General features: G+C 50.2%; 8 protein-coding genes across 8 annotated transcripts; 4 read left to right on the top strand and 4 right to left on the bottom strand.

Annotated features, from left to right (window-relative positions):
• Window positions 1-16: 16 nt before the first annotated feature.
• N7473_003110 (putative progesterone binding protein) lies at window positions 17-552 on the bottom strand (the record flags this gene model as incomplete). The annotated part of the gene is made up of 3 exons (XM_057149050.1): window positions 17-195; window positions 291-386; window positions 462-552. The coding sequence occupies 3 exons, from the start codon at window positions 550-552 to the stop codon at window positions 17-19; spliced, it is 366 nt and encodes a 121-aa protein (XP_057012704.1).
• A 607-nt stretch (window positions 553-1,159) lies between these two features.
• On the bottom strand, window positions 1,160-2,671 carry N7473_003109 (jmjC domain-containing histone demethylation protein 1; the record flags this gene model as incomplete). The annotated part of the gene is made up of 3 exons (XM_057149049.1): window positions 1,160-1,640; window positions 1,697-2,251; window positions 2,448-2,671. 3 exons carry the CDS (start codon window positions 2,669-2,671, stop codon window positions 1,160-1,162), a joined length of 1,260 nt encoding a protein of 419 aa, XP_057012703.1.
• Window positions 2,672-3,172: 501 nt separating this feature from the next.
• Window positions 3,173-3,409, top strand: N7473_003108 (uncharacterized protein; the record flags this gene model as incomplete). Its single annotated transcript, XM_057149048.1, has 1 exon — window positions 3,173-3,409. The coding sequence occupies one exon, from the start codon at window positions 3,173-3,175 to the stop codon at window positions 3,407-3,409; it is 237 nt and encodes a 78-aa protein (XP_057012702.1).
• Window positions 3,410-4,382: 973 nt separating this feature from the next.
• Window positions 4,383-6,870, top strand: N7473_003107 (putative general amino acid permease (Agp2); the record flags this gene model as incomplete). Its single annotated transcript, XM_057149047.1, has 6 exons — window positions 4,383-4,720; window positions 5,101-5,129; window positions 5,328-5,550; window positions 5,610-6,345; window positions 6,398-6,774; window positions 6,831-6,870. The coding sequence occupies 6 exons, from the start codon at window positions 4,383-4,385 to the stop codon at window positions 6,868-6,870; spliced, it is 1,743 nt and encodes a 580-aa protein (XP_057012701.1).
• A 188-nt stretch (window positions 6,871-7,058) lies between these two features.
• N7473_003106 (uncharacterized protein) lies at window positions 7,059-7,640 on the bottom strand (the record flags this gene model as incomplete). Its single annotated transcript, XM_057149046.1, has 1 exon — window positions 7,059-7,640. The coding sequence occupies one exon, from the start codon at window positions 7,638-7,640 to the stop codon at window positions 7,059-7,061; it is 582 nt and encodes a 193-aa protein (XP_057012700.1).
• A 150-nt stretch (window positions 7,641-7,790) lies between these two features.
• N7473_003105 (putative JmjC domain protein) lies at window positions 7,791-8,966 on the bottom strand. The gene is made up of 2 exons (XM_057149045.1): window positions 7,939-8,966; window positions 7,791-7,879 (listed from the first exon to the last, which is right to left on the bottom strand). The coding sequence occupies exons 1-2, from the start codon at window positions 8,929-8,931 to the stop codon at window positions 7,859-7,861; spliced, it is 1,014 nt and encodes a 337-aa protein (XP_057012699.1). The 5' UTR covers window positions 8,932-8,966; the 3' UTR covers window positions 7,791-7,858.
• Window positions 8,967-9,578: 612 nt separating this feature from the next.
• On the top strand, window positions 9,579-11,542 carry N7473_003104 (flavin-containing monooxygenase; the record flags this gene model as incomplete). The annotated part of the gene is made up of 3 exons (XM_057149044.1): window positions 9,579-9,796; window positions 9,854-11,245; window positions 11,299-11,542. 3 exons carry the CDS (start codon window positions 9,579-9,581, stop codon window positions 11,540-11,542), a joined length of 1,854 nt encoding a protein of 617 aa, XP_057012698.1.
• A 503-nt stretch (window positions 11,543-12,045) lies between these two features.
• Window positions 12,046-14,785, top strand: N7473_003103 (transcription factor domain-containing protein; the record flags this gene model as incomplete). The annotated part of the gene is made up of 6 exons (XM_057149043.1): window positions 12,046-12,203; window positions 12,403-12,479; window positions 12,597-12,642; window positions 12,705-13,446; window positions 13,510-13,761; window positions 13,817-14,785. The coding sequence occupies 6 exons, from the start codon at window positions 12,046-12,048 to the stop codon at window positions 14,783-14,785; spliced, it is 2,244 nt and encodes a 747-aa protein (XP_057012697.1).
• Window positions 14,786-14,830: the final 45 nt, after the last annotated feature.

The raw sequence follows: 14,830 nt of genomic DNA, 5'->3' as shown, positions 1-14,830 counted from the left end.
TTCCTCCTAGTATCATCTAAAGGTTCTTTGCACCCTCAACCTTACCAACAATGTTATACCGCTTGCTGAAGAAAGTGTACCACTCATCCAGCGTTGTCTTCTCCTTCTCATCCAAATCATACCACTCCGGCACACAATCCTCGGGCTTCAGCGAGGACTTAGCAAGAGCGCGCGAGGCATCCTTTCCAACGAAAACTAAACCAATACCCCCGATCTCACGTCAGTCATTGTAAATAGGCCATCGGCGCGCAATCGCGGTCCCCGCAGGAGCAATCGCATCAAAGACTCACCACGATATTGGCCCGCCGCACCATAGGCAGCGTTACGAGTGACGTCGAAAACAGTGCCTTTGATGGCAACTAGCGTGGGGCGGTTGGGGTCGGAACCTGTGTGCAGCGCGCGGTGTTGGTTAGTCGGGAAGTTCGGGATATGCGAACGAGGAGCGCGGGGGTAACTTGTACCGTCGCATTTGGCCAATTCCTCTGTGGAAATGGGGTCATCCTTTGGTGGGTCCAGTTGGACTGGGACCTTTGGTGCAAATCGTTCAGACATTGTGGTGGGTGTAGAGGGGTTGAGAGAGGTGGAAGTTGAAGCTCGCAATTATGGCCGAGGAATTAAAAAGAGCGTGGGGTCGGCGGATAAGCGGGGTACGGGCGATGATCGGGGTACTAAGACGTACACTCTATACTGTAGTAACACATCAACAATGTAGAAACTTATGATATCGCCTTCGTACATAAGGCTCCTGGCTTCCTATCTCTAGATTATTGGAATGAATGAAGTAACATAAACAAATAGACATATCAAAGAGTGAAAATCAGATGAAACACCCAAAATAGATAATTACATCAAACCAAAGAGGTCAATCCTCTGTATAAGAATAACATTATGAAGCTATGACTATGAGTAGTTCCCCTACTCTACTATATTTAATACATATTGCATCCCGACCTCTTAAGTATGTGCTAGGTATGCAAGGAAAATTGGACCACTGATTAATGCCTCTTTGACGATCTTTCAATCCTCTCTAAACCTACCACTCTTGCCTCACCTCTTGACCATCCTCTACCGCTGACCTTCTTCCAGATCCTCAGGGTCATCATCCTCGTCAGCGTCTGATGAAGCCTCGTCGGCAGAGGCCTTCTCGAGATGATCATGTTCATTTGTCCTCCATATCGACATCCTCCTCGTCGGTTGACTCTAAGTCCCATTTCACGCGCTCTTGTAGAATATTGAGCAGTTCCTGACGAGCATGAAGAATAGTATCCGGTATCGTGGCGCGCCGGCGCTGTACGCGCTTTAAAGCCCTCAATGATTCTGATTTTGAATGGGTGTGCAGGGTAGGTAGTGAGGTGGCTAGGGCTAGGTCTTCGGCTTCAAGGTAGCAGATCGTAGATTCGTAGATACGGTCTGGCAGCGCAGTATCGCGAATGTAGAGATGGTCATAGTGAGTGAAGGTATGGCTGAGGAGTCTATAGAACTCGGGCTCAAGGTCTTCGTTACTGATCTCAGGATATGCCTCTTGTAACTGCAGCCCACGGAGCGATGAGCCGAGGTGGGCAGCCGTGTAAAAGCTTCCAGTCACTGCTAGGCAGTCCTCCGGCGTATAGACCGCGTGTGGACAGCTCGGTGGCATAATCCTAATCCTGATAATTAGCTTCGTATGTGACGGGGTGCTACCGTCCGTGCTACCCACAGTACATCGCCTGCACAGAGATTCACCCTAGCCCAGCCGTCCGCGCACATACGTGTATCCTGCGGTCCTCTACTTGCGAGGGACTCAGTACTCCCGTGCAGAGCCCGCGGGAAATACCAAATCCTCCGTCCTTTGAGGATCTTGATCCAGGTTAACTGCCCACCGGTATCGACGTGGATCGGGGACACGGCGATAGCCCCACTGAGGAGGAAGAACTCCTCTCGGTCACTGCCCTTCCATTCCGAGCCGGTTCTCCCTGGATGCTCCAAGTCCATCTTAGAGACCATACCCCTCAGGCCGTGTAGGAGGACTTCGGTCGGGCAGAAGCTTCTAACCCCGTTCTCGAGGTTAAGTAGCTGTAGGCTCAGCGCGGGCCGTTCATGCTGAGGGCGTGACCAGTGGGATACGACCTGCTCGACCGTGCACTGTCGTGTTATATCGGTGGGTTTATCCACTGAATAGTCATAGACGTCTATCTTCTTGTTCGTCCGTTCCCGAAGATAGTCCCAGAAGGCATCTAAACCAAGGATCTCGCCAGATGTAGAGCCGTCTGTCCTAGTAGCGCGGTAGAGAATGGGCCGACAAAAATTCGTGGCAAGGGCCCCTTCTAGGGCTTGGGAGCTTGTTATTCGAATTAAATCTAACTCAGCAGCCTGGGGGCCTGACAACGACGACGACAGAGACAGCAGGGTTTGTAGTCGACTCTGTCGCCTGCCTTTCAAGGCAGCAATCCTCCCTGGACCTTGCCCACGTCGCACGCTTATCAAGCGCCTGGATGAACGTTTTAAGTTCCTCGATTCCCGCAGTGCCGAATTTTGGAAAGCCAAGATTATATGTATCTGGCAGTGGCGGGTTTAGGGTGGTGATGATGGCCTGTAAATCTTGCTTTGCCTGCTCTCTGTATCTCATGCCATTGTCCCTGTTCTGCTGGCGTTTCCCCTCCGATACAGCAGAATTTGAGGAAGCTCGAGCCATACTACTTGAGAAGAACCGTAGAGGCCTTGGTCGTGTGAAAGAATGGGAAATTGATTCATTTCAAAGGGGATGGTGACTGGTGAACTGGAGGGTTCTATATATTAGACGAGGTGCTTGAACCATAGCAAACAAAGAAAGCAGGCGGCTATGGGGTGGCGGTGTAGGCCATACAGTAGTAATAATGCGCTATTCGACCGCTTCAAAGTCCGCCTCACGTTAATTGGACAAGTGCCCTCGGGCAAAAGTTCTTTGTGATAGCTCAATAATTCGCTGCTGACCTCATGACGTCAAGTCACGCGAGAGACCTTGTACTGTACTTTTTTCCTTCGAACCGGACTTCTTAGTTAAGCGTGGCGCAGAACGGATGACATTTGATGATCAACTACATTCACCTCATCCTCGAGGCAACGGTCGTTCATGACCTTGAGTGATCGTTTCCCCTGCATATCGATCAAGCATACAAGACATCAAACAAGCTCTTACGTTTCCTCAACTCCCGAGATGTCCTCTACGCACTCGAATCCATATATCCACTCGACGCAGCCTGCTGTACATGATGCAGTGACTCGAGACTCTGATGAGCCCAAAAGAGATCATTCAAAGGCCGATGAGATTCACCATCTCTACTTTGAGGACAACGATGGTTTCTTCCCGCCGGCTTGGCTGGGGAAAGATACAAACCAGTCGGAGCGCAGATCTTCGAATGATAGCACCACTAGTCATGACCCGAGGGATTAAGCTGCTGTTATGGACCGAAAAGGGTTGACTTCGGAGTATAGCAAGCTCGCAACAAGTTGGTTTCATGAATTCTGTGGTTTGCGTCGGAGTATTTTCCAGAATGGTTTTATGTCCGACTCGGGACTCCTCATGCAAGGCCGTATCTCGATATCAAAGACTGAATCTATCATCTTCTTCAATTGTGAGCATTTCAGGCAGGCTGATCGTGATCTCAACATGGATTTTCAGTACTCCACGAGATGATGAATCCCGACCAAGCCTGTGGATGTCATATGATACCACTAAACCTGCCATAGCACTGAAAATTTGAGCAGAATTTCTGAATATGGAGATACCAGTACTCCGGATACCTACTACTCCCTGTTAAAAATTTATGCAACCTCAGAACATTATATGCCCTACAGCCCCCACAAGCAAATTGAACCTCGGCAAGGTTTAGGCCCCACTACCATCCGAACAAAACTTTCATCTCGAACAACGAGTTTCCAGCGACATAGGCAGGTATCAACATACAGAGGGTTCTAGCATCACAGCTTGAATAGACGTCCATCATGCAATAACGTCGATCTCACAACTGCCTCGCTCTGAGAAAACTTAGCCGGGTCTAACCCAGCCAAAAGACTGATTGACCTCCCGAAGGTAACGCCATGTGGGGACATGGCGGCCTGCGAGTCTGTGAGCAAGGCAAGGACCGGGGAAGGCCTTGTTCTGATTTGTGGCCCGAGTCTCAGTCGGGCTGGGGGACCTCGGACGATGCCGATTTCCAAACTATGCGCTTGATGAGATTCGCTCTGGGGAATTTTTAGATGGACTGCCAAGCAATGGAGGGAAATTGCCAAGATGGGCAAAGATTTTTTCTTCGCCTTGATTGTTTTACTTTCTTTTCCTCTTTTCTTTGATTGTTTCTTTCTTTTCTATTCATGTTGTGATCGGTCTTTCTACTTTTGTTCGGTGGATCAGATCGACTATCAATATGTCGCAAAATAATGAGCATGTCTCTCATTCGGCAGTGACTGCTGCAATTCAGCGCGCCGAGTCACCCTGCGATTTTCCCGATCCCGAGGGAAAGCTGGTTAAGACTTTCGACAAGAGTGTTGGGATTGCCGAGAAAGATGCATCCGGAAATCGTGATACCTCGATCGATGGCGGCTTTATGAAACCGACCTATGACCACACACGCCGAAAGCTGAAACCTCGCCATCTGCAATTGATTGGCATCGGAGGAACTATAGGCACAGCTTTGTATGTGCAGATTGGTAACAACCTTCGCACTAGCGGCCCTGGCAGTTTGTTTCTTGGGTTTAGTCTTTGGTAAGTTCAAATTTGATTCCTCCTTTGCTTTGTGTCATTTCGAAGTCTGGGCCGGCCCGATCAATGCAGCAATTTTCATTTGGCGATGTCGAGTCCGATCTTTATACAGCTAGAGGACAAGAGGCAGATCTTCAAAACAACAAGGCAAGAAAATACTACCAATTCTGTTACGCAACATTAAACGAGTCGACAAGGGACGTAAGCATACTCCTAGGCAAAATACATGATTGCAGCAAGGATAACACATCCATCGACTACTCCCACTTGCGCCAATGCATCCTACAAAGCCCAGACCGACCCAATCAGACATCCCAGCTCAGCATTGAAGGCCTAGTTTAATATCTGATGATGTATTTGAATCTTACACTTTGACTTTCTAGGAGTTGCATCATCTTGATCATAACCGTTTGTAAGAAGCACCCTACACCTCCTGGCCCGTCCAAATTCCAAGCCACCGGCAGCAAAATGCCCTCTAAGCAACCGAGCTCCCACCATGCGACCACACCGAAATTATCTCTTTGCAAGATCTTCCCTTGGAGACTATTATTCAATTACCTGTGACTGCTTATCTTTGAAACCAATCTCGAATACTAACACCACCATCTAGGTCTGGCAGAGATGGTCACCTACCTCCCCATCTCCTCACCATTCATCCGATTTGCCGGCCGATACGTCGACGAAGCCCTAGGCGTCGCAGCAGGTTACAACTTCTTCATCTTCGAAGCTGCTCTCGTCCCCTTTGAAATTGTGGCTATCAGTTTGATCATCAATTACTGGACCAGCGTGATCCCCGTTGCGGCGATGAACGTTATCGTTCTCATACTTTACACGTATGCCCCAGTCCCGGACTTGCAAATACATTGACGCATGTACTAACACTTGCAATTAGAGTATTAAACGTTTTTGCTGTCAAGTGGTATGGCGAAGCAGAATTCTGGCTATCACTTGGAAAAGTACTACTCAGCATTGGTCTCATCTTTTACACTTTCATCGTCATGCTTGGAGGTAATCCGCTCGGTGACCGGTTTGGATTCAGATACTGGAATGAACCTGGTGCTTTTAACGAGTACTACAAAACAGGGGATACTGGCAGATTCCTCGGTTTCCTGTCAGCGCTCATCGCGGCTAGTTTTACGATTGCTGGTCCGGACTACGTTTCTATGGCTGCGGGCGAGACAATCAACCCGCGCGTCGTTCTACCCAAGGCATATAACGGCGTCTTCTACCGTCTAACAGCGTTCTTCGTGCTCGGTGTTCTATGTGTGGGAATCTTGGTCCCGTATAACGACGAGACGATGGCCGATGCATTTGACAACGACAAGCCTGGTGCGGCGGCCTCGCCGTATGTGATCTCTATGGATAGATTGCACATCCCGGTCTTGCCGCATATTGTCAATGCGGTTGTTCTTACAGCTTGTTTTAGTGCGGGCAATAGTTATGTGTACTGTGCCAGTCGCAGTCTCTATGGTCTCGCACTAGAGGGAAAGGCACCGCTGTTTTTGACGAAATGCACGAAGAAGGGTGTGCCTGTTTACTGTGTTGTTGTGGTCTTGTTGATCGCTCTGCTGAGCTTCCTTCAAGTATCGAATGGTGCATCTGTGGTTTTGAACTGGTTTGTCAATCTGGTATGTCTCCATCCCAATTCTTCATGTCCTTCCCATCTTATGTTATAAATAGGTTACGGCTTCGCAGCTCATCAACTTCTCCGTCGTGACCTTCACTTATATCCGGTTTAAGAAGGCCCTCGACGCACAAGGTATTTCGCGCAGCACTTTGCCCTACCGCAGCTGGTTCCAGCCATATATCGCATATATCGCCTGCACTGCTACTACGATCATGGCCTTTGTTGGTGGTTATACCGTTTTTTTGCCGGGCAAATGGTCGATCCCCACATTCCTCTTCTCATACACGATGATCGGCCTGTTCCCTGTTCTATATTTTGGATGGAAGATCTTCCATAGAACCAAGTTTCTTAAGCCCGAAGAGGTAGATTTGGTGTCTGGGCTGGCAGAGATTGAGGAGTATACGAGGGATTTCGTCCAAGTCCCACCTAAGTGAGTTTTCATCGTTCACGTAGGATTAGATCGTTTCATCTGCTGACTGTCTCCAGGAATTTTGTTCACAAATATGTGGGCATGCTGTTCGAGTAATCCTGCCAGACAGGCCTTGATGCTAGGGAGCCTCAATAGCACTGGATCATTGAAATACAATATGATGATTGGGATGATTCATGACTTTGTTCAATGTAGACACTATTATACACTCAAAATCAATCACCAAAAGAAAATCGCTTTATAACTCCATTCCCATAATGCCTAAGACAAGCCAAAGAGCAAACTTACGTTTGCTCCCCAGCCGCCTCAGCAGCCCTCAACTTCTCCAAGCGCTGCTTATTCCGTTTCCCGATGATGCGCAACGTATTCTTGCGCTCAATCTCCGCCATCTGCTCCCAATTGCCGATCCGCGACAATGACCCATCAACATTGACAACCATAGGGCCAAGGTGATCCAGGGTAACACCTCCATCGGCACCGAGGTCAAGTCGAATTTGTTTCGACTGTCCATCGCTATTAGACGACTCGGTTGAGGGAAGATAGAGTTGTTCTTTAGAGGCCTCGGGTTGTATGTTTTCTTGTGACTGGGCTTCGCCGGTCTCTTGTTTGGCAGGGGTGGCGTCTGTAGGAGGAGTGGAGGAGGACATCGTGTGAGAGTGCCGAATTGATTCGAGGGTTTTGTTGCCCGGTGCGCACTGGGAGAAGAGGATGCTGTAGAGTCGGGAGGAGGTTCCACAGGATTGTGGTTGCTGGGCGAAACTGGAGGCGCTGAGGGACCAGGCGCTGGGGATGGAGGCGCGGGCGAGGAGAGGGTTCACGCTGAGGTGAAAGAGGGCGGCGCGGTAGGCTGTACGCGACAACTGCATGCTTGGGTTGTGTGGGAGAGTTGTCGTGGGGGAGTTGAGTTGAGCGATAAAATGGTCCGTCAAGGGCGGAGTCGAGATGGTTCTGGAAGCCGCCCGCAGAAGCTCCGACTCCGCGTGTACTAAATAGTTCTGCTTTTGCTTGAATCTAACATGACTTCAGGTTTTTATCTTAATGTAGTATATTATACAAAGTTTAGTTTATGGTATTACTCTTGTTCCTATCGGAACCACCAATTGACCTATCGAGTGTTAGTGGTTACGATCAAAAGTGTCAATCAAGGCACATAAGCACACTTACCGAAGCAGTCACTCCCTCTCCAACACCTTTAATGCTATGCCACCATCCTTTCGGAATGAACAGCCCATCCCCTGCCTCCAAATGTGCCTCGTACCCAGATCCTTCCGGGCCTGCAGAAGCCGAGCCACCCCACACCCTCTCATCTAACAGAGCCCGTTCTTGACCCTGCATCATCTCCTCCCCACGCATAGCAGCCGCATCCTTACCTCCGCTCTTACCCAGCTGTCGCCGTATTGAAGAGAAGAGCGCCTGCCCGTCCGACGGTGCTAATAATCGCACAACCTTCTGCCCAGCCAGCTGGACGAAGAGATTCGGATTGGGGTCGCGATGGAGCGGAGTGTACGTAGGAGGATGTCCAATCCACACATTAGTATCGTAGACATCACCCTTCCCGGCCTTTGCAACAATATCTGGGGTCGGAAAGTCATCGCGAAGAACTTGGGGTAGGTCGAGGAGCTGGCATTGCGCCAGATAGAGTCGCGTTGACTGCGGAGAGGTCTCGGCCGTGCGCATCCATTCCAGGAACAGCGTGAGCGGCCCGTGGAACTGTCGGAAGCTTACAACATCGGTCGCACCATCCTGATGTGACAGTTTACCATTGTCCTTGGCCGGTGGACTCGATACTGCTAGCTCTGTGAGCTCTAGCGGGACAAACGCGTCGGCCGCATGCTTTTGTAGGTATTCCAGGTTCAATCGGGTTTTCGGACGATTCGTCACGGTCGATCGTGAACTGGTGCTTTCGAACCAATTCTTCACGGCGGGTAGGTTACGAAATTGAGAGCGTGGTAGCACGACGGGGTGCTCGGGGGCAAAATAGCGTTGTCGGAATGTATCGACGTCAACATCGGGTAGCGCTTCGAGGGTGCGGTACGGACGGGTCGAGGAGACGGAGAGTTTGCGTGAGCCGTCAGCTGGCTGTAGGAGCTTAGAATGAGACAGATACGAGCGTGGTCTCAAGACCCAATCGTTGTTCCTCCATGGCTGAAGCTTCATCCAGGCAACTGGGGGTGTGTAGGAAGTGTGTAAAAGGGAGGAGGTTTTCTGCCTAATGCCAAGGGCGCCACGGCACAAGACAGATGGCGCTGAAGGATCGACTCCACATCCCCCGGATTTAGTCCGTCAGAGTTGATTATGGACATCTTTTATTCGGCCAGGCCGTAATCTTCAAGAGTATTTCAACGGATTTTGATCGGCAATGAAATGTCCCAATACTTCAATATGCATGGGACTAAGCTTCTTTGCATTGCCTTTGATGCATAAAATCCGATGCGCTAGTCCTTGTCGGTAATGACACTCAAGTCTATGCAGCCTGTTGTGAAAGGCGTTACAATGGCCGGGGACCGAGGTTGCCAAGCTTCCCCTCACTCTGGATATCGGGGTGTAGACTACGATTGAGGTCCGTTACCGCTTGTTTGTCTTCAAATTCAAACTCTTACAAACTCTACTTCAAGGGAGACTACCTACTTGGCAGTTCTGAGTGCAAGTTTGGGTGCCCTTTCTTCACATGTTACCTTTCATATCTTCTTAGTTCAACCTCTTCTACTTCTTTGTACTACAACAACTCTCTCAGCCTTCTGATACGGGTGTCCCCTTGTGACACTGGTTCCTCTTTTACCAGTCACCCTGAATCATCCTCCAGGATGCCTGCGGTCGCCAATATTCACAAACGCCACGTCTATGGCAAAGATGCTCATACTTATTACCCCGTGCTCATCGTTGGCGCGGGCGAGTCGGGCGTCGCCATGGGCTGTCGTCTCAAGGAAGCGCTAGGAACGGACCAGTTTCGAATCTTTGAGCGCCAGTCTGGCATCGGCGGGACATGGTGGATTAATCGATACCCCGGCGCGGCTTGTGATATGTATGCATCCGAACCCCAAGCTGATATTCATCCGATCCAACTAATGAGGTGAAACAGTCCTGCTTTGTTCTATTCCTTTTCATTTGCGCCCAAGAAGAACTGGTCGACTCTACATCCCTCTGGACCAGAGCTTGCACAGTATCTCGCGGATGTCTGCGAGACGTATCAAATTGTCGACAAGATTCAGTTCCATACTGAAGTCCGCGAGCTTCGCTGGATCGAAGAGGATGAGGAGTGGGAGGTTCTACTTTCTCACCTGGTCCCCGGTACTGGTGATCTCTCTTCATATGATCGAGAACAACTTGTGATCAATGAGGGTGCGCACAGCGTCTACGTCAAGAACGAGATTGTACGCGCCAAGGTCGTCGTCAGTGGCGTGGGTGGACTGGTCGAACCGAAGACATGGCCCAAGGATATCCCTGGCATCGAAGACTTTGAAGGAGAGATCGTGCATACAGCGCGATGGGATAGTGATGTCGACCTGCAAGACAAGAATGTGATCATGCTCGGCTCAGGCTGCAGTGCTGCCCAGGTCGTCCCCGAGCTGGCCAAGCCAGAGGCCAATGTTCGATCCATCACCCAGCTCATGCGTACTCCTCCCTGGGTGCAGCCAGATCTTCTGCCGCCCAAACTTCTTGTCCAGTGGGAGAAGTGGATGCCTTCGTTGATGACACATGTACCCGGGCTGGCACGCTTCCTCCGCTACAACCTATTCCTGATGTGTGAACACAATTTCCTTTCCATGTTCACAGATACCGCATACGGACGTATGATGCGGCCGAAGCTCGAGAAGGCATTCTTGGACCACATGCGCGAGATGGCACCAAAGGAATACCATGAAATCCTGACTCCAAACTACAGCCTCGGATGCAAGCGTCGTATCATTGACGGTACATGGTACCGCAGCCTGCACTCACCAAAGGTCAGCCTGACGACGCAGCCACTGACTCGTGTCCACGCGCGGAGTGTTACAATTGGACCCGGTCACCACTACCCTCCAGGCAATGACTCTAATGACGAAGCCCAAGAAATCCCTGCCGATGTCATCCTGCTTGGCAACGGTTTCGAGACTAACCAGTGGCTGCACCCGTTGAAAGTCATCGGCAGGGATAACAAGAGGATGGAAGATCTTTGGGCTCAACGAGGAGGTGCCCAGGCTTACCAGGGCATCGCCATGGATCACTTCCCCAATTTCTTCATGCTCTTTGGTCCCAACACGGCCACTGGTCATACAAGTGTTATCTTCGCGACTGAAAACGCGGTCAACTACACCCTGAAATTCATCAAGCCAATTTTGAACGGTCAGGTCAGCTCTTACGAGATCAAGGAAGAGGCCGAGCTGGCGTGGACCAAGAATGTGCAGGACCAACTGCAAAAGACCGTCTTCCGCCGTGGTCTTTGCTCCAGTTGGTATATCACCGCCGATGGATGGAACTCCTCAACCTACCCGTAAGTTTTTCGCGTGCATTCAGTGTGAACCTTACTAACAAGAGTCAACATAGGTATTCGCAAATCCATTATTGGTACCGGTGCACATTCCCGATTTGGAGCGACTGGACCGCCAAATGGACTCGGAAGGGTGCAATTCTGCAGGGAGTCCGCAAGGCTGTGCGCCTCTCGTTCCTCCTCAGTGTTCTAGCAGCATTGGAGTGGCTGCGGAAGAACCCGCACCAGCGCAGCCAGTTGCTGTTGGCCCTGTTGGCAGGGAAGGACTGGATTCTCTCTCGGGCACGCAGCCTCTATTGAGTGGAATCGACCAAATTTGGTGTCAGATAATTTACTTTCGATGGACATATTTGTCTTGGGGAGTATTTGTTGAATTATTTGAAATCTACAAGTAATTGATGGTCACTGGATTTGCCTCGTATGTCTTACTGTGTGTACACGTAGTTGTGGCTCGGAATATTTAGTTGGCCACATGCATGCAATGCATTGTGGATCATAATCAGATCAATTCTATATGTCCATTCTTTTCATTATTGTGATTGTGATTCCCCTTTGTCTCTTTCCACTAACTTTTAATCCCACAATGTTTATTATTTCATACATAATACTGCGGTCATTTCTTCCCCCGTAGTATCTTCTCGCTAGCCAATAATTCCTCTGCGAATATGATGAGTCAGCCACAAATCTGGGGAAAGTGGACGGCAAACCCCGCGAGGATGAGGAATCTCTCCGCACTCGGTCGCCGCCATCTCTCCCCAGTTCTCCCCAGCTCTCATCCTTGGTGACCTGCATTCTTGGGTGTCATGGCTTCGGAATCACCCCAGTTCCAGACGACTCCACCGCAGACCGGGCCTGGCGACCAGGATGCTTCCTCAACGGCCGATACAGCCAAGAGGAAGGCGGAACAAAGCAACGGAACGCACACGCGCGCAAAGCGGAATCGCTACATATCCATCGCATGGTAAGATCCGGTGGCCTGATCCCGTCTCATTATGTCCCGAAGTCCCGGCCCCCTCCTAGCGTTTCAGAAAAGCCGCTGTCTAGCAGCAATCTACTGTGTAGCTGCAGCATGAGGCTATTCTTTGTGGCTCCCCGCTCTCTCCTCTTGGGCCTCGGAACGATACAAACCTAGCTGAGCTAACCATCTGCCTTTTGTTTAGCAATGAGTGCAAACGCCGCAAGATCAAGTGCAATGGGCAAGTCCCATGTCAACGATGTGGCCATCTCAATTTGGAATGTATGACCCCTCAATCGCCTTTGCAATTCCTATCGCTGCCTGTTCGCCGTTCGGCAATGGCTGGCTCGGGTATGGCAGCTTAATGTCGGAATCCATGGCGCTAACATTTGACATTAGGCCGATATGCGCCAAACTGTTGTAACAACAACTTTAAAGAATCCGAGTGAGTCGCGGAAAACTGAACTGGCCACCATTTCGATATTCCGAGGCTAACCTTCGTCGTAGGGAATTCCGGTCGATGACCTCGCAGTTAACTACACTCCAAGAGCAAGTTAATAGTCTGTTCACAAATCTCAATGAGCTCAGGGCGCAAAAGCCGGCATTTGAGTCTCCCCCATTCGACCATCTCTCGCGGGATGGCTCACAGTCTGTCTTCACTCCCATGCCCGGGAGCATGCCAAAGGCACGATCCCGGCATCCGCGGTTCCATGGACCCACCAGCTCGGCCTTCAACTTCGATGTTGCCAAGACGAGTCTCCAGAGTATGGGCATCAACCCGGCCGAGGATGGCATCGCCGATGACCTGACGACGGCACATGTCACACCCATTGGTTCTCCGCCTTCGCATATCGGTCCTATTGTCCCAACGATACACCCTACCAAGGATCCGATCTGGATAATTCGCCGCGATGAGGCAGTTCGATTATGCAAAGTTTACGAAGAAGAGATCGGGATCATGTACCCGGTAGTGGATATTACTACAGTCACTGCGCAAGCTAATTTACTCTACACGTTCATGGAAGCTGCTACGCGGACTGGATTTGCGCAACGCGGTCTTCCAGGTGCCGACAGTCTTCATGACGATAGCACGATTATTTTGAAGCTCATTCTTGCAACCACGCTGGTCGTGGAGGCTGGGGGTCAGAGTGACCTCGGTCAACGTCTTTATCTATCTGTCAAGCCGGTTATTGAAGCGAAGCTTTGGGAGCCTCATGATATTAAGACCATTCAGTTGTTTGCAATCGTGGTACGAGAAGGAATCCAGAATTTTCTCCGTGGTTTAATGGAAAGCTAACAATAAGCGTGTTAGGCAACTTACCACTTCCATACCGATGACGATGCTATGGCATACCGATTGATTGGTCTCGCTGCCCGAATGTGCTTGGAAATGGGTCTTCATCGGCGGGATGCTCTGATGAAATCCTTCCCGAACGAAGATCAGTGGAATGAAATTACAAGACTCTTTTGGACTGTCTATAGCTTGGACCGGCGATGGAGTTTGGGCACAGGGTTACCGTTTGTCATCCAAGATGAGGACGTTGATCCGAACTTACCAGAGCCAGTATGTTTGGAGCTGCACCAATTTCGATGCATTGGCTGACCCTATTACTCTCTAGGACACATCCCTTCCTTATCTCCGATGCATGATATCATATAACCGCATTAGCTCCAAGATTTGGTACTCAGGTCTAGGTTCTGAAGGCACAACAGACATTCGACGTGACGAAATCGGATACCTGGACTATCAAGTCCTACAATGGTACAAACAAGTGCCAGACGAACTCAAGTTCTACCCCGTGGAATCTCCCAAGACTGGCGAGACTGCAAGCCGCGGTATGAGACGTCTCCGAGTCCTGCTGTATCTGCGCATGAATCAGCTGCGAATTCTTATCTACCGCCCGGTGCTCCATTCCGCGGCAAGCATCATGGAAGATCGCGGCCATGCGCAGACGGTGGTGGATGTTGCCAAGGATACCGTCCGAGTCCTGACTCGACTCAACCAAATGTCCGATATCTACCGCACACAGCAGATTACCTTCAACTATTTCCTGGTTGCAGCACTGGCAGTCCTCTTCCTCGCCGTGTGCCATGCACCCAACGACTTCAACCGACAAGTGCGCGACGAGTTTTACATGGCATTAGACTTGATCAACGGGTTTAGCACCAAGTCCTACGTATCCAAAAGACTATGGAAAACCATCAAGGGTCTTCGCAAGATTGGCGAAAAATTAGGCGTCCTGGCTCGTCCATTCGGCTCCGACGGGAACGATCCTCACTCCACCGCCGCCGTGGCCATGGCCGGTCTCGCGGGCCATTCCATCGAAGACTTGTCCATGTATGGGCAGATGAACGGGGCCAATGAGTTGGGGAATAGTCCTTTGAATGGTCTTCAGATGAGTCACGAACTGACGAATTTGTTTGAGGCTGTGGGAGCCTTTGGTAACTTTATGCCTGGGAGCAGTGGTGCCAATGATATGAATGGGTTTGTTGGTGCGGATGGGGAAATTCAGAATACTGGAGAGGGATTGTCTGGGATTCTGGGAGGGGAGGAAGAATTTTCTCGAGTTATTCGTGATTTATTCTGATAGGCAGAAATGTTAATCTGACCACATAAAACGTTTCTGATAGAG

This window comes from Penicillium subrubescens, assembly GCF_028828155.1.
Source record: "Penicillium subrubescens strain IBT 31985 chromosome Unknown utg000002l_segment0_segment0, whole genome shotgun sequence".
NCBI classification, from domain to species: Eukaryota; Fungi; Ascomycota; class Eurotiomycetes; order Eurotiales; family Aspergillaceae; genus Penicillium; species Penicillium subrubescens.
This window is presented reverse-complemented; position numbering and strand designations above follow the sequence as displayed.